The following is a 12,081-nucleotide window of genomic DNA, read 5'->3' as shown; positions in this document are numbered from 1 at the left end:
TTATTGACACTATTTGCAATAGCTTCAATAATCTTGGTATATGTTGCACTCTCGTCTTCTTCGTGTACCGTCCATGTCGATTCACCCTCCACCCAAAGGTATTGGGGTTGGCTGTTTCGTCGAAGACAGTGTCTGATGCAAAAGTCCAGACAAATCGCAAGCTGGCCTGGTGTCAAATCACAGCACACATTTGGAGGCAAGTTTTGTCAGCCTGCGAAGAGACCCGATGTACAGGCTGTGTCTTCGTTGTAGAAGAATATGTCTGCGACTTGAGAAAGCGCAACGGAGACGACTGAGAATAAAACTAAAGCTCTGATGAATGAAAGCATGGTGGATGTAATAAATATCAATGTAGCTGACTTGATACATGTAGCTGGCTCGATACATGTAGCTGACTTGATATCTCAGAATATGTTGACTGTCTTGTGCGAATTTTAAAGCTACTAGGCCGATGAATGCGCTGGTATAAATAGTTTCGGAACATCATGCTTCACTCTCTGATGTCTTTTCAAAGTCTCATCAAGGCAACTGATCAAACTTTGTCACCTGATGCTGAAACAAAGATTACTTACGCTAGAATTCCTGTTTATTCAACTCAATATGCATGCCACTCAAATTATCATTTAGCTTATATTACCACCAATCATCAAAAATATTGATTCCTCTCCATATCCCTAACCTTCATACACCTTTACGCCTTCACAATACATATTACGATATATATCAATTATGACTATCAATTAATTTGAATTACATAAAAATATATTAATGTCAAGTCCACCTGACTTATGAAAGGAATGTACCATACTGTAAATGATAACTAACCTATTATAACTACTTGACAAAAGGTCCGAAGTATTTTATGCAAGTTATGCATATATATTCCACTTCTTTCACACATGATGGGTTACATTTTAAAATAGTCTTCTATATTACTTGTATTAACGATACCGTAGCTAATGTAACAATATTCCACAGTCACTATATCATTGTCTATGGACAGATATATATCAATCGGTGCCTGTAACCGAAACATGGGCTACGAAGCAAACATCAAATATAAGCTGGAAACATAAACGCAAGTGGATCGAGTTGACTATGGATTGCTAGTGTAATTGTAATGCGTATAAGTGAGTTATGTGGTGGCAGTTGACAGATTTCCTTTTTTTTTTATTATCCGCTCCTACTACATATATCATCTCATAAATGATAAATGCATTAGCAGTAAATGGATCAACGAGCCAGTTAGTCCATATGTAAAATTTTTACTTACTATATAATAGTAGAAGTAGTAGAAGTAGTAGAAGTAGTAGAAGTAGTAGAAGTAGTAGAAGTAGTAGAAGTAGTATATGGCAATACTACGGCTGGGGTGCTGGATAACGAAACTGAGACGCTGAATAATAATTCCCTACCTTTAGTTACCAATATTGCTTGATGGGATCTATAAAGCCAGCAAAGCGTTGGAAAATGTCGTAACCAGGCGCAGAACTAGCAAATCCAATAGTAGCGACACTCTGTCTATTTGAATACGCTATCCATAGCTTCGTGCCATATATCTGCAATTTGTTAGAAACAAAATTCCGGTAGCGTCTTCGAGTTCTCTGTTATGGTGTCGAGAATTTATGGAGCCGCTTATTAAAATAGTTGAAGCAATATTCGTAGCATCGTAGATATATGGCAACGTGATGGCGTATAGTTCTGCGATTGGCGTAGTATCAGAGGATATCAGACTAGACCGTTTCTCCCTTTCTCCCTTTCTCTCCCCCCTCCTTGTCCTTGCCCTCTCTTTTCTTTCCAGCTGAAATACGTATATTCATTCCGCTAATGCAATTGGAGAGCCTATACACCGTGGTACGTGTTCTGGTGGCGACTTGTTTGTCTCGCCATGGAACTAGTTTGAGTCGTGAAGGATCATCAGCATTAGAGCTAGTAGCCTCGCTGGCTACATGTAGTTTCTAAATCGATATCATTGGCTGCGTCAGTGTCTCCAAGACTCACAAGGGAGCTGAGGCTGGGCTTAGGGGGGTGCTTGGGCGTCGTGATTGGCAGATACTTGGCATGCAAGGGAGAAAGAGAGGGAGACATGCAGAGATCGCCTGGGATTATAAATGAGTGTGCGAGAAATTGACAATGAGAAAAAGGAGCAGCGGCGGTAGAGCAATCTGGGGAATATTTTGATTTATACTACGTCTTTTCTATTGTGTAAAATTGAACGAGATTGATAGAGTATCGAAACGAGATGAAGTGCGCGGGGATCTAAGATTGAAGAAGTAGCAGGGTAAATCGAGCCTCATCTGACCGGTAACTCGTCAACTACATGTACCTAGTGTTTAATGCTTAAATAGCCAGAAGCCGAGCACTATCCGAGAGTGTATCGATATTACATCTATGTTGCTAGCTTCCATGTATATACATGTATGTTGGATATATCCTCGGCTTTCAATTCTCTGTCTTTTCCTTTTCTTTCAGCCGTCTTTCCTCTCTGCTCTTTGCTTCCGTTTTTTACACTGCTCCTTACAGTTAGTATCATTAAGCGAGGTTATGGACTAGGAAACCAATTAATTTATGTACACGTATGCAACGCGCCCGTCGCATAAAGAAAGCAAATAGTAGGTGGTAGGTACTACGGCGAAGTATACACGTAGGCCGTATCTGTCATAGAGTCAGGCAATACGCGTACTGAAAAGTGCGCCAAGCGTGCAAAAAGCTGGAGCCGCCAGTGGCTGGTCTACCTGAACCTCTTACAACAGAGCAGCCCCTAATGATGCAAGTGATGCAAGGGAGAGTGAGGAGGAGGATGGCTTTTGTCATACGCAAACGTATGCCTATGCATACATTGATACTCTCGCCACGAGTCAGTGGCCAACTGCTGTGCTATGGTGTCACCAAAAGGAGCACAAAATAATAACGGCTGCCTCTGCGTATATTCCGTGGCGCTTTAGCCGACTGCCAAGCGGGCTGCCCACAGCAGCGATACCCGGTGTGTTATAACGGGATTAACATTATGACAAGCTGTAGTATTAGCGTTTAGGGCATATTCTCCGCGTGGTGTACTGGGGTCCATGGACGTATGCAGTTAGGTGAATAAGATCAAGAGCAAAAATGAAAGGAGACAATCTGCAGAGAAGGGGGAGGCAAAAGGAAGAATAAAATTGAGATTGAGCGAGAGCGTCTGCTGGGTGCCCTGCTACTGTGAAGGTTGCGGGCCCCTGTACTGCGTGGTCGGTGCAGGTACTAAATCCGCCAAGTCGGCAATTTTCCGCGTGCTCGAGTCAACTACAGAGGGCTAACGGCTGGCCCGAGATGGCTTGTATAACTCCAGTCATAATAAGCAGCCGGGGTCTGTCTCTTGCGCGGTGGTGATTGGCACTTTGTGCATTGGGCGGAGAGAGGCAGCTGAAAAGGGCCTGAGTCGGAGCAGGCAGGAATGCACTCCTTCAGGTATGAATGACAAAGAAATACAGCGCTGCAGCTGGAGATTGATCTAGACCAGCTTGGCCTTCTGCAGCAGATGAGGCCTTCCCTCGAAAAGGAAAACGCCGATATACGAATGCTACTATTACAGATTACTAGTATACTGTACATGTGCTTGTAAATAAACAATGGATTAGACTAGCACTGCTCTTACAGCAACGGGCTCAAGCTCTGACACGAGGGTGTCCAAGCTGCATGCAAGGAGGGAGTCTGTGCCTTGCATGCAAGTGTTGATACATAAGCTCTTGACGAGATTCATCCGAAGCTTACTGATTCTATGCAGCAAAAAGCGTGACTGGAGATCGCGGGAGCCCGGAGCGTCTCTTCAGTAAATTGAGCCTGGACAGGGGCGCCCTTACAACCGCATGCTCACCAAATGAGACGAACCAGGAGTCGATATTGGCCAGTGGAACTTTTTCCCTCTTTCCCTTGTGTCTGGGCCGCGATCAGCGACAGCATCTGGCTATAGGAGGCCTTTGGTTTGAAGTGTGTGTTTCGCATTCCTCTCAAACGTGTCTCGGACTGAGGAAATGCGAGAGAGACAGAGAGACAGACAAGATGACCAGCAGACGCCATTGCAGACTGCCAACGACACCCGTAGGGCTGTGCCGAGGCCAGCACTCAGCTTTGCAGGCTACCATTGGCCCCCTTGTCTCCCACTTCTGTGGTACGCACGAAGTACGGCATGAGACGCTGCTAATTTAGGTAGCTGAGAAAAACTGGCACTGAAGAGCTGAAAAGCGAGCTTCCCAGAATCGACGTCAAACTGCCAAGGACGGGCGCGCGACATCAGTAATGACGACGCAGCTGACGCGGAGTTTACACCAATCGTCGGCTTGATGCATAAGCTTTGAAGATCATGAGGGAAGCGGAGATTTTCTCGAAGCACGGCACGGCTGCGTCGTTTGTTATGCTGAGCAGCTGCCAAATGCCGAGGCCTCTGTAAGTGTATAGGGGGAAAAGCACAGAGGAGAGGCCACAATGCATCTTTTTTTCTGCTCGGCTACACAGCTTGCCCATTCTCCTATGCTGCATTAGGACGATAGATTGCCCTTGCCTGACATTCTCCATCCATGTGGTAATCTATACTATCCCGCATGCTCCGCCTTCGTATTGCGTGGGACGATAGAGTAAAGGAAAAAGAAAGAAAAACTCAAAAGGTTCCATCTGCCTTTTTCTCTCTCTAAAATTTGCATCCCCCCGGACCACATCCACGCTAATGCGACCTCAAGCTTGCCGGTGTCACCCAGATGTGGAATTTGAGCAGTTTAGGCGCACCGAGTCCGGTTATAGTGGCGGGCAGGCCAATGCAGGTCCAGTAAAACGTCAGGCCAAATGCAAGGGCCGCAGCGGTACGGATGGCCGGATGGGAGGGGTCCGGAGCGCTAAGAGCTTATTACCAGCGCCCCGGGGCAGCGGCTAATTCATGCACGCTTTGATTTGATTCATTCGGCGGGGACTGAGCTTGATTGCTCGCAGGCTGGCTGTGCTGCGCGGTGCTCTGTGCGCGGTGCTCTGCAATTTTTTCTTCTCTTTTGGCCAGGCCAGGTTCATCTCTTAGTGTCTAATAACTGGATCAAATGTTCTTTTCTTCTTCTAGTTTTTCTTAGCAGCTGGGCCTAAAGGGACTAAGTGCCTGTACCTGGCCGTTACTGACAAGGGGCTAGCTCTCGCCTCCAGGGGTTGCCAGTCCCCTGTTCCATCTCGTCTGCTGGCGCCCGGTCCAGCACTACTGTAGGCTATTGCATGTGCTAGCTGTGCAGCATTGCGTCCAGTCCATGCCGCTGTGCTCTCCTAGGGAGCTGCTGTAGGGAGCCGCCGCCACCCACCCACTGACGGAGGACGTGCAGGCTCCAGGCCACAGGCTACCGGCGCGGCATTCCTGTTTGTCGGCGCATTGCTGTTGGGCCTGCAGCCATCAGCGAGCGAGTGGGTGGCGGCCGCGATATTGGAATGGCTTTCAGCCTGCTCTGCCCTGAGCACCACCAGAACCCCTCAAAAGCACTGGCTCGCGTCTTTCCCCTTCCCTCCTCTCCTCCAAATCCTCACACGACTGCCCATCGCGGTCTGAGGCGCTGCTGTCGGGCAAATGCCACTGGAGCCTGCAGCTGACCCAGACGCTTTATTTTCTTTGACAGCGGGCTCCCTAAATAACCTGTTCCAGTTTTTTTTCCCACTGCGCGGCCGGGGTATACAAGTTGGATGACGGTAACTTTTCGTCACCCCTGCACTGCACTGGAAGCTCAACGACACCGGCTCGACGACTTTGACGATAACCCGCCACAACACCAGCGGTGGGCGTGAATCGCACTGATAGAGCGCAGCGAGCTGCCCTCTTTTGCACCGAGCGTGCCACAAGGTATCAGCGGGCCCGAGTTAGTCTGCTGTCGCGCGGGAAACCAGGCGTTTCTGTCTTTTGTTGTTGGTCACTCTCTAACGTGTAGCTGCTGTCGCACGCTATTACCGCTCTTTTGCCTGGGGGGAAGCTTCGTCCAGTATAGCACGACTGCCCTCGTTGACAAAACCTGCATCTCCTCTTCCTCTCTTTCTATTCTCGTCTCTGGTGGAGATTTCTTGTGTGACAGGTCTGCATATCGTCCTTCTTTTTTTATCCTCGGCTTCAGCCTGCTTTACGAAAATAGCCCACCAGCCGCGCTCAGCTGCATGAGGCCCTGACCTTGAGCCGAAACCGCACCGGTCTTTCGACGACAGGCCTCTTCTCCGACTCATCCTCCGTAAAAAAGCATCACAGTTTGCGTGCACAGGCGGCAATGGCACGGGGCAGCGCCCTCCTCAACCGCAATATCTACGAATCCAGTCGGCGAGCATCGCCGTCGAGGCAGCGGCCTGGCCCGAGAAGTTCGTGCAGCCTCACTCACAGCAGATTTGTACACCAGACAGCCTCACGTGCTCTCGTGGTGGCTTCATAGAGCCCGGCAAACGCCCCGAATTGTCGCTGCTGGGCTCCTACGCATTAACGGCAGGATCTCTTATGAATTCAATGACCGTTTCTCAGCCTGGCGGTGGCCACAGCCGCCAGCAGAGCCTCTCCAACCATCAGGCTTCGCACTTTGCATCTCGCATGAAATCTCCTCCGAACCCTCTAGCATCGCATCCTCCTGGCAGCCTCGATGACCGCCAACGACCGCCGCAGCTGTCTCCTATGCCTCTCTCCCCGCGCTATGACCCGATCGCAAACGGCTCCCACATGATGCTGCGCAGTCCAGTGTCGCCAATCCCTCCCCGATCGCCCTCGCAGAATAGCTGGTATGAGCGGTACGGCCAGTTCGAGCAGGAGATGGCGCCTCAGCCCCAGTTCCAGCCACAGCAGCCCACGCATCAGCATCACGCAGCGCCTGCATCAGCAACATATCCCGTGCGCGACATGACGACCGGCAGGAGAGGGCCGCCAGAGCCTTTGCGTCTGGATTCCACGCAAGCTGTGATGACAAAGGCCATCCGCCCCGAAGTGCGCACGCCAGAGACCCCTGCCGTCGAGAACTTTTCTAGACCCCGGAAGCAGAGCGCCAGTATTAGGTCGCCCCCTGTCGGTCCAGGTAGCCTGCGGCTGGCTTACCTCCCTCCCTCGGATCGCATGCCGGAGATGACCAGCGTTTCACCTTCTTCCACGCCCTCCTGGCAGCGCCCCCAACAGCCTTCAGACTCTTCAAAACCTCTACACTCATATGCTTCCTCTCCATCTTTTCCCCCTACTGCCGACTACCAATACCTCGAATCGAGCTCTGGCCGCTCCTCCAGAAACGCGGGCGCACAACCTCCTCCTTCAATTGCCGGCCATCGCCCCCAGTATTTGGCCTACAATAACCGCATTGATAGCTCGATAAGCGCTCCCACGCCCAGTGGGCCAGCTCCGTGGATGAGCGACGACGAACTGCGAATCAGCTTCAGATCACAGCTTACATCATCGTCCATTCCTGCCACTGCCTTGACTGAACGAAGCAGCGTCCTGACCAAGGACAGCTCTGTTCTGTCGCTCTACGGAGAATCAGCAGACGCCGACGAGCCGAGCTTGGAAGATGTTATGGGCATGTACGAGAGAGGATTCTGTGACGACGACGACGGCGGCAACGATTTTGCAAACGAAGATTTTGATTCCAACACCTACAACAACAACAACCACCACCTGAACACCGACTACCACCACCACCCCTACGACGACCAATACAACGTTGGCTACGGTTCTGCGTACGACTCCTACCCGCACGAGCCAGAGCCGGACTCTCTGCCAAAGCTATTAGAGCAGGAGCAAGAGCAACAGCCAGAACTAGAAACAGTACTAGAATCAGAGCTAGAGCCAACGCACGACCGCGACTTCGAGCTTGAGCACGAACCTGAGCACGGGCCTGAGCACGGATACTCGACTTTACAGACACATGAGGAGGAGATAATAGAGGAAGAAGAAACAGAAGAAGAATCGGCCGAACTCCAGGACACTGTCACAGAAAACATGATTAGCGTTATGCACCGTCCTGCGACCGCCAGGTCCGAACCGGTACCTGAGCGCCACGATGACGAGTTTGATTCCGACCCGGTGCCTCCGGTGCCTGCTCAGCACTCTGCCCTAGATATGGAAATTAGGCAATCAAAGATGCTTTTTTCCAGCGCCGCCTTCACATCCACGGTGCCCGCTCTTACCCACAACCATGATCTCGACCAAGACCCGGAACACGACCTGGATAACGATATGGAGTTTCCAGACAATCGCAACTCTGGCAGAACGGCCGAGTCAGGTATGGACTCGGACGGCATTCGCACAAGAGGCGCCACGCCCAGCCCAAGCCCTTCCCGCATTTCACCCCCCTCTGTTCCTGAATCTCGATCAGTATCCCCTTCATCGGCGCGCATTCCGGTCCCTCAGCCCGAGTTACCGGGAGCGCGTGATCGGTATGGATTCAAAAAGGAAAACCAATTCATCAACATTGCCCAGTATGATGCGTGGGACAAAGGATACTCTCAGTACCTCGCTCGTCGGCGCAAGAAGTGGGTTTCCTACCTCAAGGACAGCGCCCTGATGACCGACCGACCCCAACGTTTCCCATCTCCAAATGCCAAGACGAAGCGTTTCGTCCGCAAAGGCATCCCGCCGGATTGGCGAGGAGCTGCGTGGTTCTACTACGCAGGCGGCCCGGCGATTCTAGCCAAGCACGGCGGCCTCTACGACAAGCTGCTGTTGAGACAAGCCAAGCATGTCGACATTGAGGCCATTGAGCGTGACCTTCACCGGACGTTTCCCGACAACATCCAGTTCAAGCCTTCTCAAGCCACCGCCGATATGCTCGACACTACGACTAGCAGCGAGAGGGCAAGCCAATCCACAGTCAGGGGCGCAGCCTTGGACGGCAGCGGACCTGGCCCTGTTGGGCTTCAGGGCGAGCCACCGCTCATTGCTTCACTTCGCCGCGTTCTGCTTGCATTTGCCGTCTACAACCCTCGCATTGGATACTGCCAAAGTCTCAACTTCATCGCCGGCCTTTTGCTTCTCTTTGTGGATACAGAGGAACAGGCATTTTGGCTGCTCAACGTCATCACCCACATCTATCTCCCTGGCACGCACGAGATGAGCCTCGAGGGCTCCAAGGTAGATCTTGGAGTTTTGATGACTGAGCTCCGGGACACCATGCCTGCAGTGTGGGATAAGATTGGAGGAGAGCTTGATGGCGGCGAGCCGCTGTCCCGACCAATGACCAGCAAATCAATGTCCATGCGAAAGTCGCCGCTGACGCCTTCGCCGCTGACGCTTCGACTGAAGAGGAAGGAACCCCATCTGGCGCTGTCATCTGAGCGGCTCCCTCCCATCACTCTCTGCATGACTGCTTGGTTCATGAGCTGCTACATCGGCACACTGCCTATCGAGACAACGCTCCGTGTCTGGGACGTCTTCTTCTATGAGGGATCCAAGACGCTTTTCCGGGTTGCCCTGGCCATCTTCAAACTGGGAGAAGCCGAAATCAAGGCGATTGGAGACCCAATGGAAATGTTTGGTGTAGTCCAGTCTTTGCCTAGGAAGATGCTCGACGCAAACAAAGTCTTGGAGACTTGCTTCAAGAGGCGCAACGGCTTTAACCACCTCAGCCAAGAAGTGATTGAGGAGCGCCGGCAAGAAAGACGTGACAAAGCCCAGCATGACCTTCTCTTACGGTCTCGTAGCAAGGCTGCAACGCACACCGGAGCTCATGGCAGAGATGCTGATGGGGAGCGAAAGGGCGGCCTTTTTGGGCTGAAGAAATAAAAGAAACAAAAGCCATTGAGCTTTGGGGAGGCTAGATTTTTGCATTGATACCACCGGCGTCTTATTTCCTCTTCTTCGGTTTTACTTCGATTCTCATACCTTATAATTCTCTTTTCTTCTCTTCTTTTTTTCCCGTTTCTTCATTTCACCATTGCACGGCAGGCGTTTGAGGGAGATGCTATCTAAGGGCCCACACAGCGGCTATGATGCATCTGCATATGAAGCATAAGCATTTTCATTCACCTCTTTTTTTTTCCCCTTCATCTACCTTTTCACCAGGTATTTCCGAACACAGCGTGTTTTTCTCCTTTGTTTCTTACTATCACTATCCTTAATTTTCTTCTTCAAATTTCCTACTACTTTTTATTTTCATCATATGGGCGTGCTGGTGGACTTGAGAAAGAAGCACTACCCTTTACAATACCATGACGACGGTTACGGCTGCAGCTTGTGGCAGGTCCCCTTGTTAGAGGAACTTAGACGGATGCTTGTTGCAAACAAACAAAACAACCAGAAGAAGCAGAAGCTGTGAGGGAAAAGAGTACTTGAGCAAGATACACGAAAGAGATACAGCTTTTTGTGCCACTTTATTCATCTTGTCTGCACTATTTTTTTTTCTACCTTCTTTCTCTTCTTCTTTTTCTCTTTTTTTATTTCTTACATCTGTGGTGTGCAGCATAGAAGGATGGGCATGTACAAAAATCTTATTTTTTTTCCTTTTTTTCTTATTTTTGTGTTGACTTGGATAGAATAAGGGCCAGAGAAAAAAAGCTTGGGGGGAGTAATTTGGCAAAAGACACTGGCGTGTTATACCACCTATAGACAGACACGGGTTTGTGCACGGCCAATGAATGAATTCTTGAAACGAAGGCTTTTTCTTTCACTCTTGTAGATTCTATGTGCTTGTGTGTGTGTGACATAATTCTCGTGAACTTGATATTTGATACTGTTGACTATCATTTTTCTTGCAGAGGCACAGCAGAGTATGTAAAAAACATTTATTTTTACGTCATGAGATATCTAGCCAGCTATAGCTAGCTCTTTTTTCTATTGCTTGAGAAAAGAAAACAAACACTAAATACTATGCTCCTGCTGGCCCTACCAATGCTGTTCCATCCTTTAGACGTCCGTTGCGCATCTCCACCATGTCAATGTCAAAGCCAAAGCCAAACTTGCGGACCTCTTCGTTTTATACTTCGCTGCCATCATCATATGACGCCGATGTACCAAATACAACTGACGACTTGTGGATCCTTTGGCTCTTCTCAGCCTTTATCTTCTCTCTCTCACCCTTTCCTTGATTGTTTCTTTTTAAATCTCTATTCCGCTCTCATCTTCTGCGTCTCTCCACAATACTGTAAATATAGGAATCCCCCAGACTCCAGAGAGATTCTAGTTCGCCGTTGCCGGAAAGACCGGGTCCTCAAGAGCATATTTGGCGACCTGAGCCTTGGCCTTTTGCTCCCAGGTGGCCCTGTCGTTGCGATACTCCTCGGCGATGCGCTCCTCGAGCGGGTCGTCGGGCTGGGGCTCGATGAGCAGGTTCCGGACGGCCTCGAGCACGGAGGCAATCTTTGTGCTGGGCTTCCAGTTCTCGGCCTTGAGGATGCCGAGGCAGACGTTGCCGAGGGAGTCGTTTGTGACGTTTGGGTGGTAGAGGCGGGTGACGAACTTTACGACGGGGGGCTTGAAGGGGTAGTCGGTGGGGAGGGTCATGAGGATGCCGAAGCGGCCTGGGTAAAAGGTCGTGGCGGGGGGCGGCTGGAGGGTGATGTGCCAGGTGTGGACAGAGGCGTTGGGGGGGAGGGAGACGGTGAAGCCTTCGGGGGGAGCTTGGGAGACTTCGGCGAATTCCTGGGTTGGATGTTAGGATGATTCTTTGGTGTTGATGGGGAGGTGGCGGTAGACTGACCTTTGTGATGCGTTTGGTAGACATTTTGAAGGCGGGTTTTGTCTGAAAGAGCTGGAGAGACTGCTTGTGTGGTATCTGACACTCTAAAGAGATCTTCTAGACAGGTCTACTCTCGGCGAGTTTGATGTTTGTTTGTATGGCAAGGAAGCTTCTTCTTCGTTTGCTTGCTTCTTTTATCGTTATCGGCCGTATGATGGTTTGCAGCTCAGTCGAACGAACGTCGTGTCGTATCAAGGAAGAGAGAATTGGATTCAGACTGATCGGGGTCTTAAAAAGGAGAAGATGGGTTTAAAAGGAAAGATGGAAGACGCAAAACGATCAACGAAAGAGTTGGTTGGCTGGTAGAAGTCGAGAATCTTCCGCCGTCGGGCAGGTACCTGTGACTCGAACTGTATGACGGATGTGGGGTGCGGCGCTTGCTGTAGTTCAGGCCTTGGGGGAGGTA

At 50.2% G+C, this 12,081-nt stretch overlaps 3 protein-coding genes across 3 annotated transcripts; 1 reads left to right on the top strand and 2 right to left on the bottom strand.

The window, feature by feature from the left end:
* Window positions 1-3,775: 3,775 nt before the first annotated feature.
* Window positions 3,776-4,171, bottom strand: GGI43DRAFT_2277 (uncharacterized protein). Its single transcript, XM_083200471.1, has one exon. The coding sequence runs from the start codon at window positions 4,048-4,050 to the stop codon at window positions 3,844-3,846; it is 207 nt and encodes a 68-aa protein (XP_083065727.1). The 5' UTR covers window positions 4,051-4,171; the 3' UTR covers window positions 3,776-3,843.
* Window positions 4,172-6,245: 2,074 nt separating this feature from the next.
* Window positions 6,246-9,724, top strand: GGI43DRAFT_419662 (uncharacterized protein; the record flags this gene model as incomplete). The annotated part of the gene is made up of 4 exons (XM_083207719.1): window positions 6,246-6,273; window positions 6,582-6,750; window positions 6,874-8,116; window positions 8,354-9,724. The coding sequence occupies 4 exons, from the start codon at window positions 6,246-6,248 to the stop codon at window positions 9,722-9,724; spliced, it is 2,811 nt and encodes a 936-aa protein (XP_083065726.1).
* Window positions 9,725-11,116: 1,392 nt separating this feature from the next.
* On the bottom strand, window positions 11,117-11,660 carry GGI43DRAFT_378134 (ubiquitin-conjugating enzyme/RWD-like protein; the record flags this gene model as incomplete). The annotated part of the gene is made up of 2 exons (XM_083202651.1): window positions 11,117-11,578; window positions 11,637-11,660. The coding sequence occupies 2 exons, from the start codon at window positions 11,658-11,660 to the stop codon at window positions 11,117-11,119; spliced, it is 486 nt and encodes a 161-aa protein (XP_083065725.1).
* Window positions 11,661-12,081: the final 421 nt, after the last annotated feature.

This window comes from Trichoderma evansii (genome assembly GCF_050947405.1).
Source record: "Trichoderma evansii strain SZMC 28006 chromosome Unknown GGI43scaffold_1, whole genome shotgun sequence".
Lineage (NCBI taxonomy): Eukaryota > Fungi > Ascomycota > Sordariomycetes > Hypocreales > Hypocreaceae > Trichoderma > Trichoderma evansii.
This window is presented reverse-complemented; position numbering and strand designations above follow the sequence as displayed.